This window comes from Centruroides sculpturatus, unplaced genomic scaffold (assembly GCF_000671375.1).
Source record: "Centruroides sculpturatus isolate CEXI.00-Female unplaced genomic scaffold, Cexi_2.0 scaffold371, whole genome shotgun sequence".
NCBI lineage: Eukaryota > Metazoa > Arthropoda > Arachnida > Scorpiones > Buthidae > Centruroides > Centruroides sculpturatus.
In genome coordinates, this window is record NW_019384600.1 from 571,143 (window position 1) to 592,888 (window position 21,746).

The 21,746-nt window shown below is 29.3% G+C and overlaps 1 protein-coding gene across 2 annotated transcripts; it reads right to left on the minus strand.

Moving 5' to 3' along the window:
• Positions 1 to 1,917: 1,917 nt before the first annotated feature.
• Positions 1,918 to 21,391, minus strand: LOC111624975 (transmembrane protein 179-like). 2 transcript variants are annotated; one of them, XM_023367978.1, is made up of 5 exons: positions 20,944 to 21,390; positions 18,869 to 19,009; positions 18,708 to 18,786; positions 2,043 to 2,122; positions 1,918 to 1,971 (listed from the first exon to the last, which is right to left on the minus strand). In XM_023367978.1, exons 1-5 carry the CDS (start codon positions 21,327 to 21,329, stop codon positions 1,932 to 1,934), a joined length of 726 nt encoding a protein of 241 aa, XP_023223746.1. In that variant the 5' UTR covers positions 21,330 to 21,390; the 3' UTR covers positions 1,918 to 1,931. The 2 variants fall into 2 exon arrangements, with proteins under 2 accessions (XP_023223746.1, XP_023223748.1); XM_023367980.1 differs by lacking the exons at positions 1,918 to 1,971; positions 2,043 to 2,122 and adding an exon at positions 15,917 to 17,309 and having other exon boundaries at positions 20,944 to 21,391.
• Between the last annotated feature and the right edge of the window lie 355 nt (positions 21,392 to 21,746).

A 21,746-nucleotide genomic window follows, 5' to 3' on the forward strand; every position in this document is an offset into this window, starting at 1 on the left:
AGCTAATGATTGGAAAAAATGGAAATTTGGCAGTTTATGCTGGATTTGGCAGGACTTCAAAGCCGTTGAACTTTGTCAACATGACTCCGACTGTTCTTGAGTGTGTGTTGAGGCATTGTCATGTTTCATGTACTGTTTACAGCCTGGCCATCAGAAACAAGCTCCTAGTGTACTGGCCTCTCAAAATTCCACCAAATACACAGCATGAGCTTTTGATAGGTTGTCAAATGAGGCAGGTTCTGACCAGCTGTATTCATTGGTTTTCTTTATCAGGATTTTGGAAATAGATTCATTGTCTGCAGGTTACAATTTGGTTCCAGAATCATTTAATTTTTGGATTATGGGATAGTTGATTGCAAATGGTTGTTATCTTTTGTGGTTGCTGGTCCATAAGTTCACAAGGCACTTTGAGGCCATATGTTCCAAAAGCCAAGATGATGCAGGTAGCAGTTGATGGTGGATTTTGAAACACTGATTCTGGCTGGCAATCTGCTAGTATTGGTACTCATGTTGAACAGTTTGGAGCAGGACTTGATTGACCATAGCCAATAGTCTTCCAGTATGGGACTTATCTTCAATGCTAGTTTTGCAATTATTGAAATGATTAAACCATTTGATTATTGCTGATTTCAAGATTATCCCTTGACCTTCAATTTCACAAATTTTCTCAATTGCTGCTCTTGCACTATACCTTTGTTTCCAATAATGGGACTGAATAGTGCAAATTGCAGTTTTTCTTCAGACATTTTTGAAATTCAAAAAAGTTAAAATTGCAAGGCAATCACAAATTAAAATATACAAAAATATTCTCTGAAAAAGGTCTACAAAATGACACCAAGAATGTAATTTTTGGAAAAATTTAACATGGTTATAAATCTAAGCTGTTAAGTGACCACAAACTTATGGGATACCCAAGAATTAAAGTATGAAATCATACTAAAACTATTTATTTGAATTTAATTTTTGTGGATCATTAATTTTTTACAGAGCAAAATTGAGAAAAACATTTTTCTTGCTATAGTTTTTTCCTCATTAAATTTAATTCTTAAATGCTTAATATCTTTTGTATTTATTACAAACAAAAAAAATTTTTTTTAAATAATTTATTCAATTATTAGACCATAGCATTTTTTAAAGGGAAATTTTATTTCAGAATATTTTGTATATTGTATGGTCTTTTATATTTATCTGAATTTTCATTTGAAAATAGCTCAAAGAATTTAAATCATTAAATTGGTTTTTGTTCATAAGAGTGAAAGAAATTGTATCAAGTGTATACTGGTAGGTTTTTATAGAAAATTTATTATTATAGAATAAAATGGGTGGACATTCATTTGTTTATAGTTATAATTTATTCTGATATTTAAATATGTTTATGCTACCGTATTTTAAGTCAAATTTTGACTTAAATTTGGCTAATGTAAATGTAAGGAATTAGATACTGTCTGCCAAAAAACTTTAAATAGAAAGTATGTCATGTATTTCATACTGTGAAGGTTTCTTTTGACTTTGGTCAGTCTTCCAAGTCTCTTACGAAGATAAGAATAATGGTATGTGTGAACAAAACTGTAAAAAAATTCCATTGCTTGATGTCAATTAATATTTAACAGAAATCATAAATAAGTCAAGACAAAATACAATAAAAAGTCATATGAACATTAAACTCTCTTTTTTAAAAAAATTAATATATATATTTATTATCAACATTGTAACAATAAACTGATACAATGTTAGTGTTGAAATTTATATAAAATAAAATACGTGTAGTTATAGAGAATCATGTTGAAAAAATATAGCATAATTGCAGATTATTGTTCATTTCTTAAAAAATAGTGAGATGTGCTCATGCAATTTTTCCGTTTATAAATAATGATCACAATATATTATCGTTAAAATTTGTTTAAGTCTGTGCTTTTCCTTTAACACAATTATTACACCTCGTTTTCATACGTATTTTGTTCTTTGTTTTCACTGTAATGAAATAAAACATATAATTATAAATGAAATTTATTTTTAAAAATTAAAAAAAGAAAAAAGCTTACTTTTCAGGACCAATTATACATCGAACTGTAAAGGAAATTAACAAAATGGCCCAACATATAGTAGTAAGCCAACTTTCGGCCTTTCAAAAATATTTTAAAAATTAAATTAATAATTGAATTCAAGAAATTTTTATATTAATAGTAAACTTATGTTTTATATATAATGAATATTCAAATTAAATACTAAAGTAAATACTGATGATGACGCCAGTATCGGATTACCCACAGCTCGTGGGTAATTTGACCTTGCATGCCCAGGGGTTCCAAAATTAGGAAAAATTAAACAGTTTTACCATTGCAGTTATATATTATAATTTAGACACACTTCTATAGCTACAATTAGATATTGTTAGTTTATGATGTAAAATAATGTAGAACTGTCCCCAATCTTCTGTGCCCAAAAGGTTAAATTTAATGAAAGTTTATAATTTAAAATATAAACCTACAGTTATTTAGAGAAAAAGTGATCAGTTTTAAAATTTATATAAGATTGTTTGCGTTGTATAGTAGTAATGCAAAGCATTTTTATACTATAAATGTAATCATATTGGCAGAAGAATATCAGTTTTCAGTTTCCGGAATATTACACTTTTATTGTAAGTTTTGAAACGAAAAATGTAATATTAGTTGTCAGAATTCTTATATTTAGTTACTATTACACTGGAAACAAAACCTAATACAAACTTACAAGGAGTCAGTCTTACTTTAAATTCTTAAATACATTTAAATTGAAAGTGACAAAGTCCAAAAATTTAATCTGATTTGGACTAAATTTAAAACTATATCAACAATCATTCTTGTTTTAATTTTCATAATATCCGCTGATAATTGACTTGTAGAGAAAACGTTTGATTCTAATATGGACATGATTTTAAAATGGATGACTTTGATATATTAAGTTATAATAAAATAAGGAAATACTTAATGAGGTTCGCTAACTAACATACATATCATATATTATTTGCCTTATTTGTAAAAATAATAAACACTATATTAAATACAGTAAAAAATCTCGTAAAATCTCAATTATTATTATGTGGCCAACTTAATAATAATTAAGTGGCCACTTAAATGAGAGTTATATAAAATTGACATACAGAACTAATTAGAATGCTGTACTGAATTCTGTTTAAAATGCTTTAAACAAGTTGAATATTATATAGGACTAAATGTCACTTTAGGGCGATTTTGTCTTGATCATTTAAATGAGGTGACCAGTGGCCATCAACATGGAGTTTGATTAATATTAAAACTTGTGCAGCTTTACAGGGGGAATTTATAGGTGGTCACATGAGCAAAATTTTACTATAACATGATATTGCAAATCATAAAAACAATACTTTAAAAAATGTTCGAAGCAGACTTTTTCCTAATAAATGTAAAATTTTAATTTTTTTCCTCTAAGTAGGAACTTTACGGCTTTTCTTCGGCTTATCAGAGCTAACAGCATCATAGAAGCAGAGAAAAACTCAAAGGTAAGCGAAAAAACCTTTGCCTTTTGAAGTCAAAGTGCAAAGTATTTAGCATATATGAAACTAAGAAACACTGATATCACACGGACACAAGTGAGAACTCCGATCAAAAATATTTTATAGATGAAAATCCTAGTGTTTAGTGCAAAACAAAGAAATGAGTCACAGTAATGCTTTTCCAGAATGAGGATGAGTGTGACTAACAGAGATTATGCGAGACTTAATGCACCTTAAAAAATGGTGTAGATTTAGCGCGCAATAAAGAATTTTTATTTTACATATTTTTTCATTTTTTTCGAATTGCTAATAGCGTAAACTCGAAACCTCGTCCTACTGTATAAGTATCTACATATGCATACTGTCTCCTGCAGTTTAAAACCAAGTAAAAAAAATATTTTTTTTTTATCTAACAGAAAATTATTTATTTATTTATTTTATTTTATTTATTTATTTTCAAACGACCCTATGACCAGTGGCCTTTTTCAATACGGAAAAAAAAAACTAAAGATACACACATATATAAAATGTACAATCAACAAAACAATAAAAAGAACAGAGGAAAAAACAAAAATAACAGAATAAAAATACACACAATTAGTCGCAGCTCAATATTTTTACAGCCCATTTAAATTGCCTGTAAGTACTCAAATCTTTGTATTCTTTTAAAGCATTCCAGTTATATATAAGTTGATAGATTGATGCGTCTCGTCCAAAACAGTGCTTAACTTTTGGTAGAATCAGTTTATTTTTCCATCGATAGTTGTAGTCAGAAGACCTAAGATATTTTTTAAACTCATCCCTTATATAAGATTCTTTTTTGCCCACCTTTATTAGCTTATAACTTTCTAGAAGAACTTGTTTTTTATATAAAGCTTTTATTTTATCAATTTTGGTCTGGTTATAAAAAGAAGTGACAGAAGAATCATAAGGTAACTTATACAGTATAATGCTCTTATAAAGTTATTTTGCACAACTTGCAACCTATTCAATACAAAAGAAGAAGCTGTACCCCATACTGAAATACCATATCGAAGTTTGGGTTTCATACAAGCATGATATAAATGCAGAACAGTCTCAAAATTTAAAAAAACTCATTATTCTTTTCAATATTCCAATAAATCTAGATAAAGACAGTGTTAAATTATTTATATGATTATTCCATCGTAATTTATCATCAATTTCAATATCTAAATATTTTACTGTATTAACTCTATGAATACGTTCATTATTTAATCTTTCTTGTATATCTTCTAAATTAACTTATTGTTTTTATTTGATAAACAAATATATTTTGTTTTATTTTCATTTACACTTAAGTTATTATTTTCCATATATTTACTTAATATATTTACTCCAGCAAAGAATTTATATTATTTTCAGCCAATTGAAGATTCCTATTTGCATATGTTATAACAATATCATCTGCATACAATATAATATTATTCTCGGGAATAATCTCTACTATATCATTTATATAAATATTAAAAAGAAGAGGGCCCAAAATGGATCCCTGTGGTACACCTTTGTTCACTTGAAAAGGTTTTGATATTGAATTTTTTACCTTAACATAGTACGTATGATTTGATAAATAGGATATTAGCCATTCCAATAGCACTCCTCTCAATCCAACTTTAAACAATTTTTGTTTTAATATCTGAATATCTACACTATCAAAAGCCATGGTCAGATCGATAAACACTGCCATTACAATATTTGAATTATCGAGACTTACTAATATATTGTTTAAGATGAGTCAAAGCATCAATTGTAGAGGCCTCTCTTTTAAAACCATACTGATTATTAGATATAATTTTATATTTATTGACAAATTCAAAAAATCTTTTATAGAAAGCCTTTTCAAATCATTTTAGTTATACTCTAAATAATANGAGGGCCCAAAATGGATCCCTATGGTACTCCTTTGTTCACTTGAAAAGGTTTTGATATTGAATTTTTTACTTTAACATAATATGTACGATTTGATAAATAGGATATTAGCCATTCCAATGGCACTCCTCTCAATCCAACTTTAAACAATTTTTGTTTTAATATCTGAATATCTATGCTATCAAAAGCCTTGGTCAAATCGATAAACACCACCATTACTATATTTGAATTATCGAGACTGTTACTTATATATTGTTTAAGATGAGTCAAAGCATCAATTGTAGAGGCCTCTCTTTTAATTAAAACCATACTGATTATTAGATATTTTATTTTTATTGACAAATTCGAAACATCTTTTATAGAAAGCCTTTTCAATTATTTTAGTTATACTCTGAATAATAGTAATCGGACGATAACTCTCCAAGTTCTGTTTAGATCCTTTATTTTTAAATATTGGGATTACTAGATTGTGTTTAAGCTTCTCTGGAAATCTCTCACGCTCGAAGGATTTATTAATTAAATAAGATAATGGTAGAGCAATTATATCTGCTATTTGTCTTAATATAACTATATTTAACTTATCAATGTCCGGAGTATTTGCTTTTACGCTCATAATATAATCAAACATCTCTTTAGGAGAAGTCTCTTCCAAAACAAAAGAACTGAGCATACCACATGAAGAGGAATGTGAGACAAAATTATTTTTTAACATTGATGTGACAAAGCCTCCCATCTGTCTATAGTGTTCAGCAAATATATTACTTTTTTTTTTCATTTTGAAAAAGTTTACCATTATGTTTCAACTGATTAATTTGTGCGTTATCCTGTGTTTTAACTACTTCGATAGGTAGACATTTAATCTCTTGCCAAAATTCTATAGAACATATATTGGAGAGTCGTCTGTCATAGTAATCTTTCTCTTCTTGCCGAATTTTATATCTAATTTCCTTGGATAGCCCTCTCAATTCTAGTAATATTTTAGCACGTCAATCTCCTAAAATACAACACTTGTTTAATTGTTTAAATGACTCTTCTTCTGGCCAAGTAACTTTATTGTATCACCTGAAATAATTTTTGCCAGAAATGCCTTTCTCTTTATCTTGGTTTTCTTATTTTGTGTTATTATAGGAAAGTATTTATTAATGAAAATCTGCAGGATATCCTGAAAGTAATCCGCGAATTGGTCAACAGAAAGATCTGCGGAATAATAATAATCCCAAGTAAAACAAGCTGACAGTGCATTACGTAAATGATGTATTGATGAATAATTTATTTTTCTACGTGTTTTTAGCGATTTACCAGCCATTTCCGTATCTTTCCTAGGGAGAAAGAAAACTATAGGTGTATGATCCGACAATAAGTCCTGATGAATTAAAAATTCTGACTCACTTATATTGGTTAACCCGAATTCAATCAAGGAGTGAGTGTCTTTATCAAATCTGGTCGGTTGCCTCCGATCAGCTAAAAATGATAAATTTTCTGACAAACAAAAGTTTAACAAGTCACAAGTACTTACTGAATACTCTTTAAGTAGACCTATATTAAAATCGCCAATAATAAGTATTTTATAATTCCTTAATTTAGTAATTTTATAATGAATTATAGAATTTACTATATCAAAAAATAAACTGTAGTTTGAAACCGGAGATCGATAAATAACTACAATCAGAATTTTGTTAATAGAAATTGTCATCACATCTATGTACTCTTTAGTATACTAATGTCAAATCAAATATTACCTCATAAACCAAATCCTTATTTATAAACAAAACTATGCCTCCATGTTGGTTTGGTTGTCTTTCGATTTTTTCCATTTTAAAATTATTTATTTTAAACGGAGGGCGAGTTTCATTAGTCCACGTTTCACAAAAAGCCAGTATAACAAAGTTACAGTCATAACCAGAAATAATGTGATTTATTTTCTGATATTTATATATTTTATAGTAATGTAAGATGCTTAAATAACAAAGTCCATCCCTTTCAAAATTAGTTATCTTATTATTTTTTAATAGAACTTTCATCATGAAATAAACTCTCAATATACTCTAACGTAAACACTCGTGAAGGTGGAGAAGTTGCATTAATCTTTATGTAAATTATACCATTTTTGGTCCAAGTATTTAGTATTTTCCCCTCCTTCTTTAATACTCTAGTTTTATAAAAAAGATTTCTATCATATGGTGTAAGATGATCATTTATATAAATTTTATATTCTTCATTAATTATATTACATGCACTAGAGGTAATCTTTAATTTATTCTCTTTAATTTTATCAATAATTTTTTGCTTCATAGTAACATTAGCCAATTTCACTATAATCGGCTTTGACCTGCGCGACAATGAATTTCTTTCACTTGGAAGAGACCTAGGCCCATAGCAATTTACAATAGATAATTTATCAAATGTATTATCAACAAATGTCATAACTTTATAAACAATATCAGTTAAATTTTCATTTAACAAAGTAGGAAGTCCAACAATTTCTAAACTTGAATTATTAACATCTTGCTCCATGGACCTTAATTTTTCGTGTGTTTTATTTAATTCTCGTTTCAACATAGAATTTTCTTGTTTTAAATCTACAATTTCAACCGAAAACCTTTTATTATTAATCTCCAAAGAGTCAAGACGGTCATTAATTTTGTCAAATTTATCTGATAAGAATTGAATCGATTCCTTTATACTTTTATTTGTTTGATTTATATTTTCCATACCTCCATAAATTTGTTTAATTTCTAAAAATAGTTTGTCAAACCAGGTTGAATCAATTGGCTGGGGTGTCGCTGGAGTGAGCAAGAAGTTACTTTGCTTATTATTACAATCAGTCGGTTTGTCATTTACTGGAGAAATAAATTGAGTTGACTCACCTAATTCATCATCTTGTCCCAATTGCAAAATTGAATTTGCATTTCCTTTTGAAGTTTTCACTTGTCTACAAGATCCACATTTCCAATTTTTTTTTTATAAGTTTTACTAAATTTATGAAAAGTAGCGCAACCAACTCCGTAACAATAAAAATGAGCATTTTTCAAACATTGTGAACACGAAAGTAAATCATTATCCAAAATTTTTAAATTGCAGACACAACATGAGAAGGAACGACGGTTAGCCATGCATATTAGGTTTTTGATCTCTCCTATTCTTTCGATTAACAGAAAAGAGTAAAAAGAAAATAAAGGAAAACATATTCAATATGTGTGTTATTTATTTTTCTTTCTACTCTCGAATGAAACTGTATATTGTTTATACTGTATAAATCTTCAAGTAAGGCATGCAAGCCAACAAGTTCTGACTTGTAAATCACGGCAATCTGGAAGAATATACTGTATTGATGTCTGAAGGTGCATTTTGTATTGCATCCATGTAGCGTTTAAAGTTTTGTCTCTTTGTACCGGCTTTTCGACGGAGTAAATTAACATTTTATTACATTACTACATCTCTTATTACGTGACGTACACAAATATGATAATAAGAAATAGAAAATTTAAAAAAGTATTAAGAAGTGAGAAAATTATAACATATTAGTTCCCCAGTACTGGGCATTGTGGTTCAGTCAGTACCGAACAAGGACAAAATGCATTTTATCAGGAAAAATCTACATCAGTGGCTTTCGTTTTTTCTTATTGATCGCTTCTATCGCTATCAATCGCTTCTACTTTGATATCATAATTGTTTCTGTGGTTCTCTTAATTAACAGCCACAGCTGATTTCAGTTTACATGAAGTAATTTTCTTTACACACTATCTTTTTGCCCGGATAGGAAAGTTGCCTAACCGACCATCTGAAGATTTAAAAAGTTCTGGTGAATGATCAGAACGTATTCTCTGAACTGTAATCTAGACTTCGCGACAGCCAAGGGTTCTGGTTTTATGTGCAAAATTGATGGCAGAATGGATCTTTATCTATCCATTCTCAAGGATGGGCTGCTGGAAACAAAGTGGTAGAAACTTGATCTGTCGCAGATTATATTTTAACGTGATAACGGTCTAAAACATACTGCAAAAAGTGTCCAAGATTGGCTGGAAGTGCAAGATTTCAACACTGGTCTTCAGTCTGTCGACATTAATCTATTGAACATTATTAGTTACAGTGAACAGAAGAAAGACTCCATCAATATGAAACACTACCTAGTGGGATGTTGGATAGAATCAGGTCATCTGGAACAGAACAGAAGTTAAAAAAATATAAACTCCGAGGAGAATTAAAGCTGTGATTTCCTCAAAGAAAAACAGGACAAAATATTAAGTTTACTATGGGCACGTTTACCCGGTTAAAACGACTGGATAAGCAAGATATGCAACGACAGCTCATTTCATTGTCTTACGGGCTTGAAACAAAACAGTCAATACTATCCTAATGCTACGAAATCTATAAATTCAAATTTTTCTTACAATTATGAAAAAATTCTTTTTTAATTTTGCGCCATTCGAAAGAACAATGGATTTACATTAAATAAGATATATTGTTTAATCCTAAAACTCTCACTTTCCCAAATTACTGGGATAATTTCGGACAAACTGCAAAGGTTATTAAAATATAAAACTTAATAACGAATTCATTTATTGTTTAAACAAATTAAATTTTCGAGAAATATAAAGAAAATATATATTTTTGATATGTTTAAAGAAAAATTATATATAACCTATATACGAGGTATATACAGTATAACGTAGCTTGGGATGAGAGACGGAAAAGAAGAGAACGAAAAAAGATCAGATGGCAAATGGAATGAAACAGCGTTCCTTGAGTTTAATTAGAATTCCATAATTAATTAAATTAGTTAAATGTGTACATATTTAACCAGGTGATATGTTTCCATACAACACAAAGAATAAAAAATGTCACAGACCACTTTTAATTACAATTATTCGATGGAAATATTACTTTAATTAACTAAATAATTACTTTAATAAATAAAAAGTGTAATTATTTAATATGAAATTTTCGAACAACATATAAATAAATAACTAAGTTTCATTGTCGAGAGCAATAATTTTGAAATGAAGTTTTCTATCATCATATAATTAAATTTACACATATTTGTCACTGCCGGTATTGTAAAACATAATTTAGAGAAAGGAATATACGGAAGTTTCTCCTGTTACATGGGACTTATACAGAAAACCTATGCGTGAAAACTTACAACTTTAAAATTAATTTTACAATCCTAAAATATAATAAAAATATCATGAATTTTAATTAAAATTTGTTTAAAACTAAGTGATTCGATAACGTTTACTGTTTATAATTTTATTATTAAGTTTCATCGGACAATCTGTCTAAATTCTTTTTTTTTAATTATTATTCATCGGAAATTCCGGAAATATTCATAGATAAATAACCTATGAATAATTCCTGAAAAATGATTGTAAAATAATAAATAAATAAATTTCCAACAACAGCCACCTCCCAATAACGACCACTTCCGAACAACGAACATTTTTTGTGTTTCCGTCCTTGGTCGTTTTTCAGAGGTTTGACTGAATCTATAATACGAAAATCGTAATGTTACGTTTCAAGTAAACTTTTTATAAACATAGGTTTATCTCACTAAAATTATTTTGTAATTCAGAATATTAAGGAGATAGCTTGAATCAACTGCAATGTCTTTAATAATCTAACGAGATATTTAATTACGAAAATGAATTTTGATGTAATATTATAATCATTCACTATTCAATTATTGATTAAAAAAATTAATAAAGTGGCCGTTTGTTTGGCTCACAATCTCATTAACTTCTAATGCATAATTCACAAATTAGCTATCATTATCACTAGACAAAAAATTTCATATCAAATTCGAGCATAATTTCCATCAACAAAGATTTGATGACGCTTTGATGAAAAAAAAGGCTTAGAATTAGTAACTTGATTTTTTGGTTCAGATTTTTGCAATTTTTACTATAATTTCCATCGGGTTTAATTCAATTTATGGTATATTTATATTTCAGATACTACATATTACTCTCTATTGATTAATATTAAACATATGTGACTTTCATCGGAAGTAACGGGCGCATTGCCTGGTAAAGCGGCTTTAATACAGCTGATAAAACCAATGACAGCCCATTTATGCCCGGATTATGTCGTTGACTCGCTTGTCCGTCCAGCTGTATTAAGGCCGCTTTATCAGGAATATGCCCATAGATATAATTTTACGCATTTGAATATTTAAAAAAAATAGCATGAAAAATAATTATAAGCAATTTAACTTGTGTGTAAAAGTTAATAGCGAATTCATTTATTGTTTATTTTGATATTTTATAAATATTTTGTCAGAAGAGAGCATTCCAACATGCCCTTCTGACGAAACAATTAATGGTATACAAACCATAGTCCCAATTAAAGTTGTTTTAGTCACGTTTCTGATCGCGATCTACATCAGGGTCACTAGAGCCTGACGTAGAATTGCGAAAACTTTATGTTGAATTCAATAGCGAAGTTGCGGCCGAAGTTTTCAACGCGAAAACATGAACTAACGTTCATGTTTTCGCGTTGAAAACTTCGGCCGCAACCTCGCTATTAATTGGGGGAAAATCGAATTTGTATCTAAATTCAAACATAATTAATGATGGATTCAATAATTACATTTTCTCGATTAAGATATTACAAGTAATATTAAAAATTTAATACGGTATATTTTTTAATAAGTGGTAATGTTACGTAATGTTCACGAAAAAGCAGTATTAGTTCATTTGTATCACTGACCACGTGCGAGTTCAGGATATGGGTACCATGATGCGCCCCTCTGTTGTTTTTTGGACAATACAAGTTTAGGCCTCTACTTTTTTAAATTGAAACTAAAATTATTTCAGTGATCGGATTCTGTTGTACTGTTCACTTTTCAGAATTTTAAGTTAGCGAAATTATAAATCAAATCAAAAATCGAACATTTCAAGAACAAAATGAAAAGTTAAAAACTAGACCGATCTTTCTATAAGCTGCATAAGTAACAATCTTTGGTATATTACAGAAAATGAAAGCAAACACAGCATCAGTTATTACGTTAAAATTTTTCTTTAACTCTTTCCGCCCTGTGGGCACTAAGGGGGCCTCTTTTAGCAAGCCCATTATGAGTTCGACTAGGCCCACAATGGGGCGGGCGGGTGGTAAGGGACGGGGCCTAATATATCCGGACGGACAACCCCCGAAAAATTCCTGGGATTTTTCGACCCGTTCGGATTCGATCCGGGTCTTCCAGAACGGTAGGTTGCCCCCTTGACCGCTCGGCCATCAAATAAACAGAGACATTGCCTTAACTGGCATCAAAACGTTTCTGAAAAAAATAATTTAGAATAATGACGAAAATACTCTTAAGAATAGTTTCAGTGTACAGTAATACCTCAACTTACGCGAACCCGAAGTTACGCGATTTTCAAATCTCGCCGATTCGTCTTTTGTTTGAGCGCCACTTAACTTTTCGTAGGAAAGCGAAATTTCTTATTTTATGGAGGTTGAAAGTTAGACGATTAATACAGTAATACCCCGAACTTACGCGATAGGTGGGGACCGAGCGATAATCGCGTAAGTCGGGGTATAATTTCGCAATTTGTGTAAAATCCAAGTCGGATGTATGTAAGCTAATAAATGTTCTCGTTAATCTTATGTGTCTTTTGATTCGTTCACGGTTACAAGAAATCACGTCTCTCAAGTCTCCGTAGATATAACAAACACAGAAATAAATAACACGAAATTAATTGTAGCTATGTGTCGATTCCGCGCTACATGTCCGAACATGTAAGCTGAACAATAGTGTGGGGGGAGTGAGTAATCAAGAGTTAAGAGGGTAGGCTAACTCGCTAATCTATACAATTCGACTCACACGTATTGAAAGGTTTTACCCAGAACTTAGAACAAGAAACCTCCAAAGAAGCATGGATCTCGTAAGACAAACTTCTAAGTGCATTGTTTCTTGAGGTTTCTCGTCCTATCGAAGTCTTGCTGCTGCTATATATGAGTACTGCTCCTCTCAGGAGGGTAGTACCGGTATATTGTGGGAAGAGGTTCATTTTTCTATTCTGATGATACTCTCAGTAAGCAAACAAAAATATTCCCAAAGGTTAATTGACGAGCTTTTTGTCAGTTAACATTAGCCAATATATTTACTCCTCAAGCTTTGTTGGGTCCCGGGTCCTCTAGATATATATATACTGGATTGGCAAAAGCTCCCAGTTTGTCTGGGAGCTTTTTCCAATCCAGTACATCATCGCTCATACATCTATATCGATAGGTATTGGAAAATCGTAGTTGAAGAGTAACGAACCTTCGGCATAATCATAACCTCTACAACACAAAAGAAGACAAAAGAAGGTAATTATAACTTAAAAATTTTCATAACTTTTTCATCAATAATTCTTTTTTAAATTATTTTTCTAATCATTTGATGTTTTCTTCTGTATCACAGTATGATCAATCCAACAGCTGATTTCTGTGAATAAATTTACAAATTTTATTGGGCTGCAATTTGAAAAAATTGTAACCTATAAATTCCCACTGTCGGTTGTCTGTCCGTCTTTCCTTAATCTCGAGAATGGTGTTAGATAAATGAAATTCAAGATCAGATACGGAAATCTTAGGGTAGGAGGCCCAGATTAACTACCTACGAACTTCCGATTTAGAAGGAAAGTCATGTTATTTTAATTCAAAAATTTTCCCCTGAAAGGAATTAGATAGATAACTGGCACGACTCTGTTGTTAACAGGAAAAGTATGATACTACTAATTTGAGGAGGAGAGTATATAATTTTTAAATAAATTAAGAATATGATTAAAAACGTGCAGCCCGGCATTTTGACGATGTCACAATAAAATAATTGCTCGTTTCTTTCAATTTTTAAAAATTTTAAATACAGTATAGTTATTTCTTTCTATCAAAAAAAAAAAAAATACGAAATAAAATTTTTATGAAATATTTTTTGTCGTAATCGCACAATTACTAGATGTCTATTGATCTAATTATCTTACAATTTTATAGGCTTAGTAATCTTATGTTCATATTCATCTAATATAGGGAGTTCTACGTGACGAACAGCAAATTAATCCAACTAATGGCATACCCATTTTATATAAAATTTTCTTTCAAATCTGTCAAACTGTAGTAGAGTTTCTCTTTAGAAGATAATGATACAGGCTGGCTTTTCCATTTTTGAGTGACTGTATTTTTAGCTTTATTCGATGTAAAATGTTGAAACTTCGTAATCTATATCAGAATTACATAGAATTCTAGGAAATGCAATACTTTCAAATTCGTTCAATAAAGAGTTGGTGAGATAAGATAGATGTTGGAAATTACCACATTCGCATCCTTACATATTATTTTATCGATTATATTTACATTTGATGTCAGTACTAGAGATATCAGGTACAATAAAATATTTTAAATTTTATAGCGCATTACTTTTTCCTGTATTTTGATGTCACCAGTAGTACCAACAGCAAGTAAGTAATTTGTTATAATATATACAATATATACTAACAAATACAATGATTTCTACTCTGTATTGCAGTTAATATTCGAATAAAAATCGAACTTTAAGTGTTATTTTTTACTTTCCCGGCTGTTATATGTAACAGGCGATCGATCAAAAAATGACCCCCCCCAGATTTTTAATTTTTGGACTCGGTACGATTTTGTTCACTCCGTTTGAAGCTTAACAGCTTAACAACTCCTGTGCTTTCGAAAATTTCTGAAATTTTGCAAGTTGGTTTGTTTATTACGGGGATCGATGCTGTTTAATTTTGGTGGTTACGGTCGACGGGGTGGGAAGATAATGGGGATCGTGTGTATCTTTTGTAGGGTCGGACTTAATGACGATTTTACTCGTTATTAGCATTTACATTTTTTTTCTTTTTATAAAACCTATTCTTAAATCCTCAAAATTAAACTTTTTGCCATTTATAATAGTTAAAAATAAAATATCGTAACAGATGGCGCCATCAAATATTGCCGGAAAAGTTAAGCAACTCGTTGCTGGATTTTTTACTCTTTCCGTCCTGTGGTCACTACGCGCGCCTTTTAATCAGCATATCATAAGTTCGGCCAGGCTTACAGGGGCGACTGGATGGAAGTGGAACCCGACATACCCGGACAGAACAACTCCAAAAAATTTGTGGGACTCGACCCGACCCGACCGGATTAATTCTCGGGCCCCAAAGGAGGTAGGCTGCCATATTAACAGCCTCGGCCGCAATATATAAAATCTGATATCATTTTAACGTTGGCAGGGAAATCGTTAATGAAAACAATCAGATTTAAAATTAAGTTTTCGTTTCCATATTTTACAAAAGTTTGAATCTAGATCATGGTTTCCCAATGGAGTCGATGACAGTTCGAAAAAGGATCGATGAGCAAATATTTTAATATTTAATTATTTAGTAATATACAATCATTTAAAAATTCTTGAAAATATTTCCACTATCATTCTCAAAACTTTTTAAAAAAATATTTAAGAAACAATGTATATACTGTATATAATATTATTATATATAGTATATGCCTATATAAGTTATGTATAATTTTACATGAAAAAGGTTGAGAACCCCGATCTAATCATACAAAATACTGTACTCCCAAGGCAAGTTTAAACGGCTATCTTTTTATATTATTATAACATAATAAAATATACGAATAACTCCAATGATAATTTAAAAAACTCCTATCATTGCTATTATCAAGTAAACGAGAATCTATTAGTTAATTCAACATAAATTAAAAACAATTTTTTTCACGAATATTCGGAAGAAAGTGATAATGATTAATGATACTGAATACTTTTTAATATTAATAATACTGACGAAGGAATGAAAATTACTAATTAACACTGCTCTGTATGAGAATAAGACACAAAAGAGGCATTATTATAGAATAATTTTAAAATATATCTGACTGACTTTTAGAAAGTAAGTTACTTATTTTACCTCAAACTTCTCCATATTATATATAAAACCTCATCGTTTTGTTTCTAAATTTTGAAAAATGCCGATTTCATCTTTCGGTTCTTAAAAGTGGCGATGCAAAAGTATTTTTCAATAAAATTCCTTTCAACATAACATTTTTATTAAGGCTTGCGTGTTAGAAAAATCAATATGATCTCTACGTTTATACTATTAACTCAAACAGATAAAAATCCTTCTTAAATTCTTTTAAGTAGCTTTACGTACGTGTCTCAAAAAAGACGCATATATGAGCAAATTATGTGTCTTTATTACCTGCTTTTTTAAATAAAACTTTAAATTATCTTTTTTGAAATAAAAAAAGCATTTTGAAATTTGAGAATTTTAACGTAATAGTCAATAAAACGATTAAATATTTCAGAATCGTGACTGGAAATAAACAGCCGTTTGTAAGTTGATACCCAAACATTTTCAGGTGTTTTGTGTCCTGTCAAATGAATTCCGCATTCCATATTTATTAAACTTTTATGTTTAAACAGCAGTTTTAATCATATTCTGATATTATGTTTGTAACACATAAAATTTTATTTTTAAAAGCCAAATAAAATCACCATTTTATATATAATTTTATTCTCTCCACTATTAAGTGATCCACTTTTAAACAATTGAAAAATAAAAAGATGTATATATATTAAAGTATCCTGAAATACCGATCATTTGAGGTCATTGTTCTGTATATTGTCAAAAATTTAATTTATGTTAATCTTTATGCATATATAGCCTAATACGCACGGCAACGCGATTACAAACGAAGTAATTATATTCTAATTATAGCAATAACATATGTACTTATACGTATATATAATTAAGCTTGTTTATGGGTTTATTTATTCACCAAGTCACAGTTTTTATACAGAATACAGAATAAGCACTAATATAAATCATTCTGGCATAGTTTATCGATTGTAACGTTCCGTAATCGTACTCGTTATAACGTCTTGGAGTGATGAAGATTTCAAAGAGAAAAGGCTAATCATATAGTCCAATTTAATAAATTATACAGTCAAATGTATAAACGATAAAATAAGCCAAAATGATAAATAGACCGTTAACTTCATTACAACTTTCGTAATTTTTCACGTTTTTCGAAAATTTTATAGAAAACACAAATGAAATAAAAATAAATTAGTTTATTAATACAATTAATACTTCTTAAATGATATTTACTAAGAAAATAATTCTTAGAAATGACTTTTAATTATAATTATTTTATTTATTGATTATTATTTCTGTATTATAAGGCCAATAGTAGTTTTTGTCTCAGTAGTATTAAATATTGAATCTTTGTTTATTTAGGAAAGTAATTTCTAACCATCAATTACGTAGAGTAATTATTATTCTACATGAATTAAAAAGAAGTATTCAGCATTTATATGATAAATAGTACACTCCATACTGAGTAAACATAACCTAAATCGAAAACTAAATCGTTTGTCATAAACAATACTATAAAGGCTTGGAATTTTCCACTGTAAGGAAAAGCTAAGCGTGTATCGAAATAGGAGGAGACCATGTGCAACACCTGTAAATATCGACATAAAGATTTTGCAAGATTATCCTGTTTTTTACGTCGCATGCCACACGCACAAGCCAATAAGTCAGTCGTGATACTAAACAACCACGTACAAAATTGTTAGAAATAATTGAGTTTCGACATGTATTTACTGAAGTTTCTCAATATGGTGCATGCTAACTATCATATAAATACCGAGTGCTTTTTAACACCCTAAATATTCAGAAATAAATCATATCTTATTAAAATTAACAAAAGTCCAGCTTCAAAAGTATTCCATTTCTTAAAATTTTTTTAGAAAATGCGTTTTTTTTCGAACAAAGAAAAGAAAATCATTATAAGTAATACGCGTTTTATATAATTAATAAATGTTTTCTTTAAAAAATTTGAATAAAAAAATCTCAATTATTATTCAAATAGCCTATTTATCGGTAATTCTGGAGAAAACCTGACACTGAAAAGAGAAATTTTTGGAGGGGAAAATGTAGTTATTCATTTAAAAATAAGAGAAAAAATATATCGTTAAATATATAATATAATATATATTAATATATTAAAATATATTGATTTTTAAAATGAAAAACTACATTATTTTTATTTCGATTTAATCAGTATTTAAATATGTAAATTCANGTTTTGATCCACCATATTCTTCTAATACGAATTTAAGAATACTACAGACAATTTTTCATTATTCATTATTAAAATTTAAGTATGGAAGAGAATTTTTTATATATAATCATGCCATTATACCAAATCGTCTTATTACGTTTTATTTAATTTATCTTTTCTCTTCAGACAACTTTTTATTTTAAATAATTAAAAGTAAAAATTCGCTTACCAATAAAAATTGAAAAATTGTATAAAATCCTTTCAAGTCGTTGAAATATTCCCAGCTTAAGTCACTGGCACTTTGACAACTGTAGAAAGAAGCAATCCATAAATTAAAGGAATTCGTCTTTTTTTTTCGTTATAATTATAATGATATAAGGTTGTATTTGCCTTTTAGCAGGAGTCTCGGATAGATGGTCGCAAAACTGCGTGATTCCCCTTACAATAATGGCACTTTGTGCCAGACATAAAAAAGACATGACGAGGGCAGATATGTTGGCCGGCAACAATAGGCATCGCTGCTCATTATCCCTGAAATATAATCATTCGTTAGTAGAGGAATGTATTCCTCGTGTATTTTCTTAATATATAGAATCTATTTAGAACGATAGCTTTATCAACACTTTTTTACTTAATACTCTATCCGACATGTGACATTTTATCCAATTAACCTTGAGTTTTTTTAAAGTTATTGCGGTTTATATTTTGTTAAAGGTTTCCATAAAAGAAAAAAAAATACTTTTTCCTCATAAAAAAACTAAACGAGTCTATATTATCATCATCATCATCATCTTAACGATTAAATAATTAGAACCTGCGGATTTTCTAGGAGGAAACTTCAATCAATAGAAGTATATTTAAATTTTCTGGCACTGTGAAGCTATAAACAATAATTTGACTTTAAGAGATTATCAATAAAAACATTTATGTGTAATCCGAGATGTATTAACAGGGCATTAAAAAAGAAAGTAAGAAAAAAATTATCACAGATGTTTCTCGAATCAACAACACAGTCTTATAGCCCTTTACAGAATTAAACTGTTCTCACGATCGAATATCTACAGAATTATTTACAACATTTTGATGTGCATTTATATAAATTTTGTCAAGTGTTTTATTTATGTAACAACGTGAATAATTTAATACATAGATTAATCATCACCTTCACAAATTTGCTAATAATGTACTATAAAAAGAATATAACAGAGAAACCAATTTATTTTTCCTAACAGTATACACAATCCAATCTAATTTAATAATTTTTTTCATGTAAAATGTCGGATGCTTTTAGAAAAAGCCGTATATTATCGAAAATATTTCGTTCATTAACGTGAACGAGACATCATAAAAACGGTGCAAGTCTCATTCCAAGCAAACTACATTTCTAATTTGGAACACACGGCTGTTGCGCTTTGTCATAAATGACGACAATGCTACTATATTTGAAACACTTTCTGCTTGTGTAGTTGTTTTAATCTAGCGATAGTTAATTGTTTTCCTGGATGTCTCATTTATTTTTATATCGTATATATTTATATTATTTAATAAAAATATTATATGAAGGTTTTAATGAAGTAAATTTATAATACGAAACGAGAAACGAACCTTTGTGTATTGTTACGAAATCAAAAATGCGTGAAATTACAAACAATAAATGATGTTTTTTCCTCAAAACAGGTTTAATGTGGTGTATGACGTTCGAAATTATCATTTTTATTCAACGTTCTTCCGTAGATAACAATTGATTCCGTCTAAATAGAAACTCGGAACTCTTCTTGATAAGAAAAATCAATAGAAGACAAATAAATAATTGTAATAAAATATAGGTCTGGCTATAATTTAATTTATATCATCAATATAAAGTATAAAGTTTTAAAATCTTTTTTAATCATCAAATACATATATAGGCTATATAATATCCATTTAAATGATCAAGGAACACGTGACTTTTTATATTTAATTGTTCTAATCATAGGAGAAATGTACAATTATGACGCTGCACAATATTAAATGAAATTTAAAAACAACTGTGACGTTGCAATTAAACTTGTATAAAACATCAACATCATTCAATATTATATTTTTGTAAAAATAAAAATAATTTTTTTTAAATAAAATGTTCTCTAAAAATGAAAACAATCTTATCTTTTTATGATATAACAATATAAAAAATTTGAAAAGTTTTATATTTTAGAACGAATCAACGTTTATCACTTTGGTTATTATTAAAGTTATTGCGGTTATTTTTATTGTAAAAACATTATTTAAAAAATGTCTACACACTTTTTAAATAATTCGTTAAAAGTAAATCGTTGTTGGAGGAAAAACATCGAAATCTTAAAACCTAACAGGTGAACGATAAGCATTATCACGCGATACAGTTATTATCGGAACGACTTTTTATAGCGACCGTTCGTTTTCTTTTTCGTATTATTAAGTAAACTTTTCAGAGATCGGCATCTTACCTGCCAAAGTTTTCCTCTCCTAAAGCGTGATCGCATTGAGAATAAAAGAAAAACCAGCACCATATAAAAGCCACTAAGGTGGAAAATGTGGCCGTAAAAAAGGAAAATTTGCAATAACTGTCCGATCCCCATTGGAATTCGTTTTCATCTGTATTAAAACTGAAGGAATCATTTTTCAGCTTTTCCACATCGGGATGGCCAAATAGTGGGCAACTTTTTTGAAATTTTGTTTCCTGAATAGTATACATATGTAACAACAGGGCGATAGACAGTATAATGATCAAGACGTAAATCACAATAATGAAGTAAGGCCATATTTTCTTGTTTATCTTCCTCTTGGGAGCCGGCAAAATTAACGACGATGATGGTAAATTATCTTCTTCCATTTACATTATATCCAGATAGTTGCGTGTATGAATAAACACGCCTCCCTCGTAACGAAAGTTACATAAATTGGAATCTATGGCGCCCTCTTTCCTATAAAACTTCAACTATTGTAAACTTTGTACTATTTTCCGTCACGGCAGTTAGTCATCTCTGGATAAACTCCTAACCTTCTGCTAATAAATATAGTTCTACAGATATCATCGAACTTTTATGTCAAATTAACAAATATTTATTTCTCTTTTAAACTGGTATTTTTTAAATAGATAAAAATATAAAAAATTGCCAGCAAAATTTAGTGTTTTGTTTATCTACAGAATCAATTAAAAGTTTTGATTATAAACTTATATACCGTATTTATACACGAATGTATAACTTCTACATTAAATTTTTGATTTATTTATAAAGATTTTATTAAA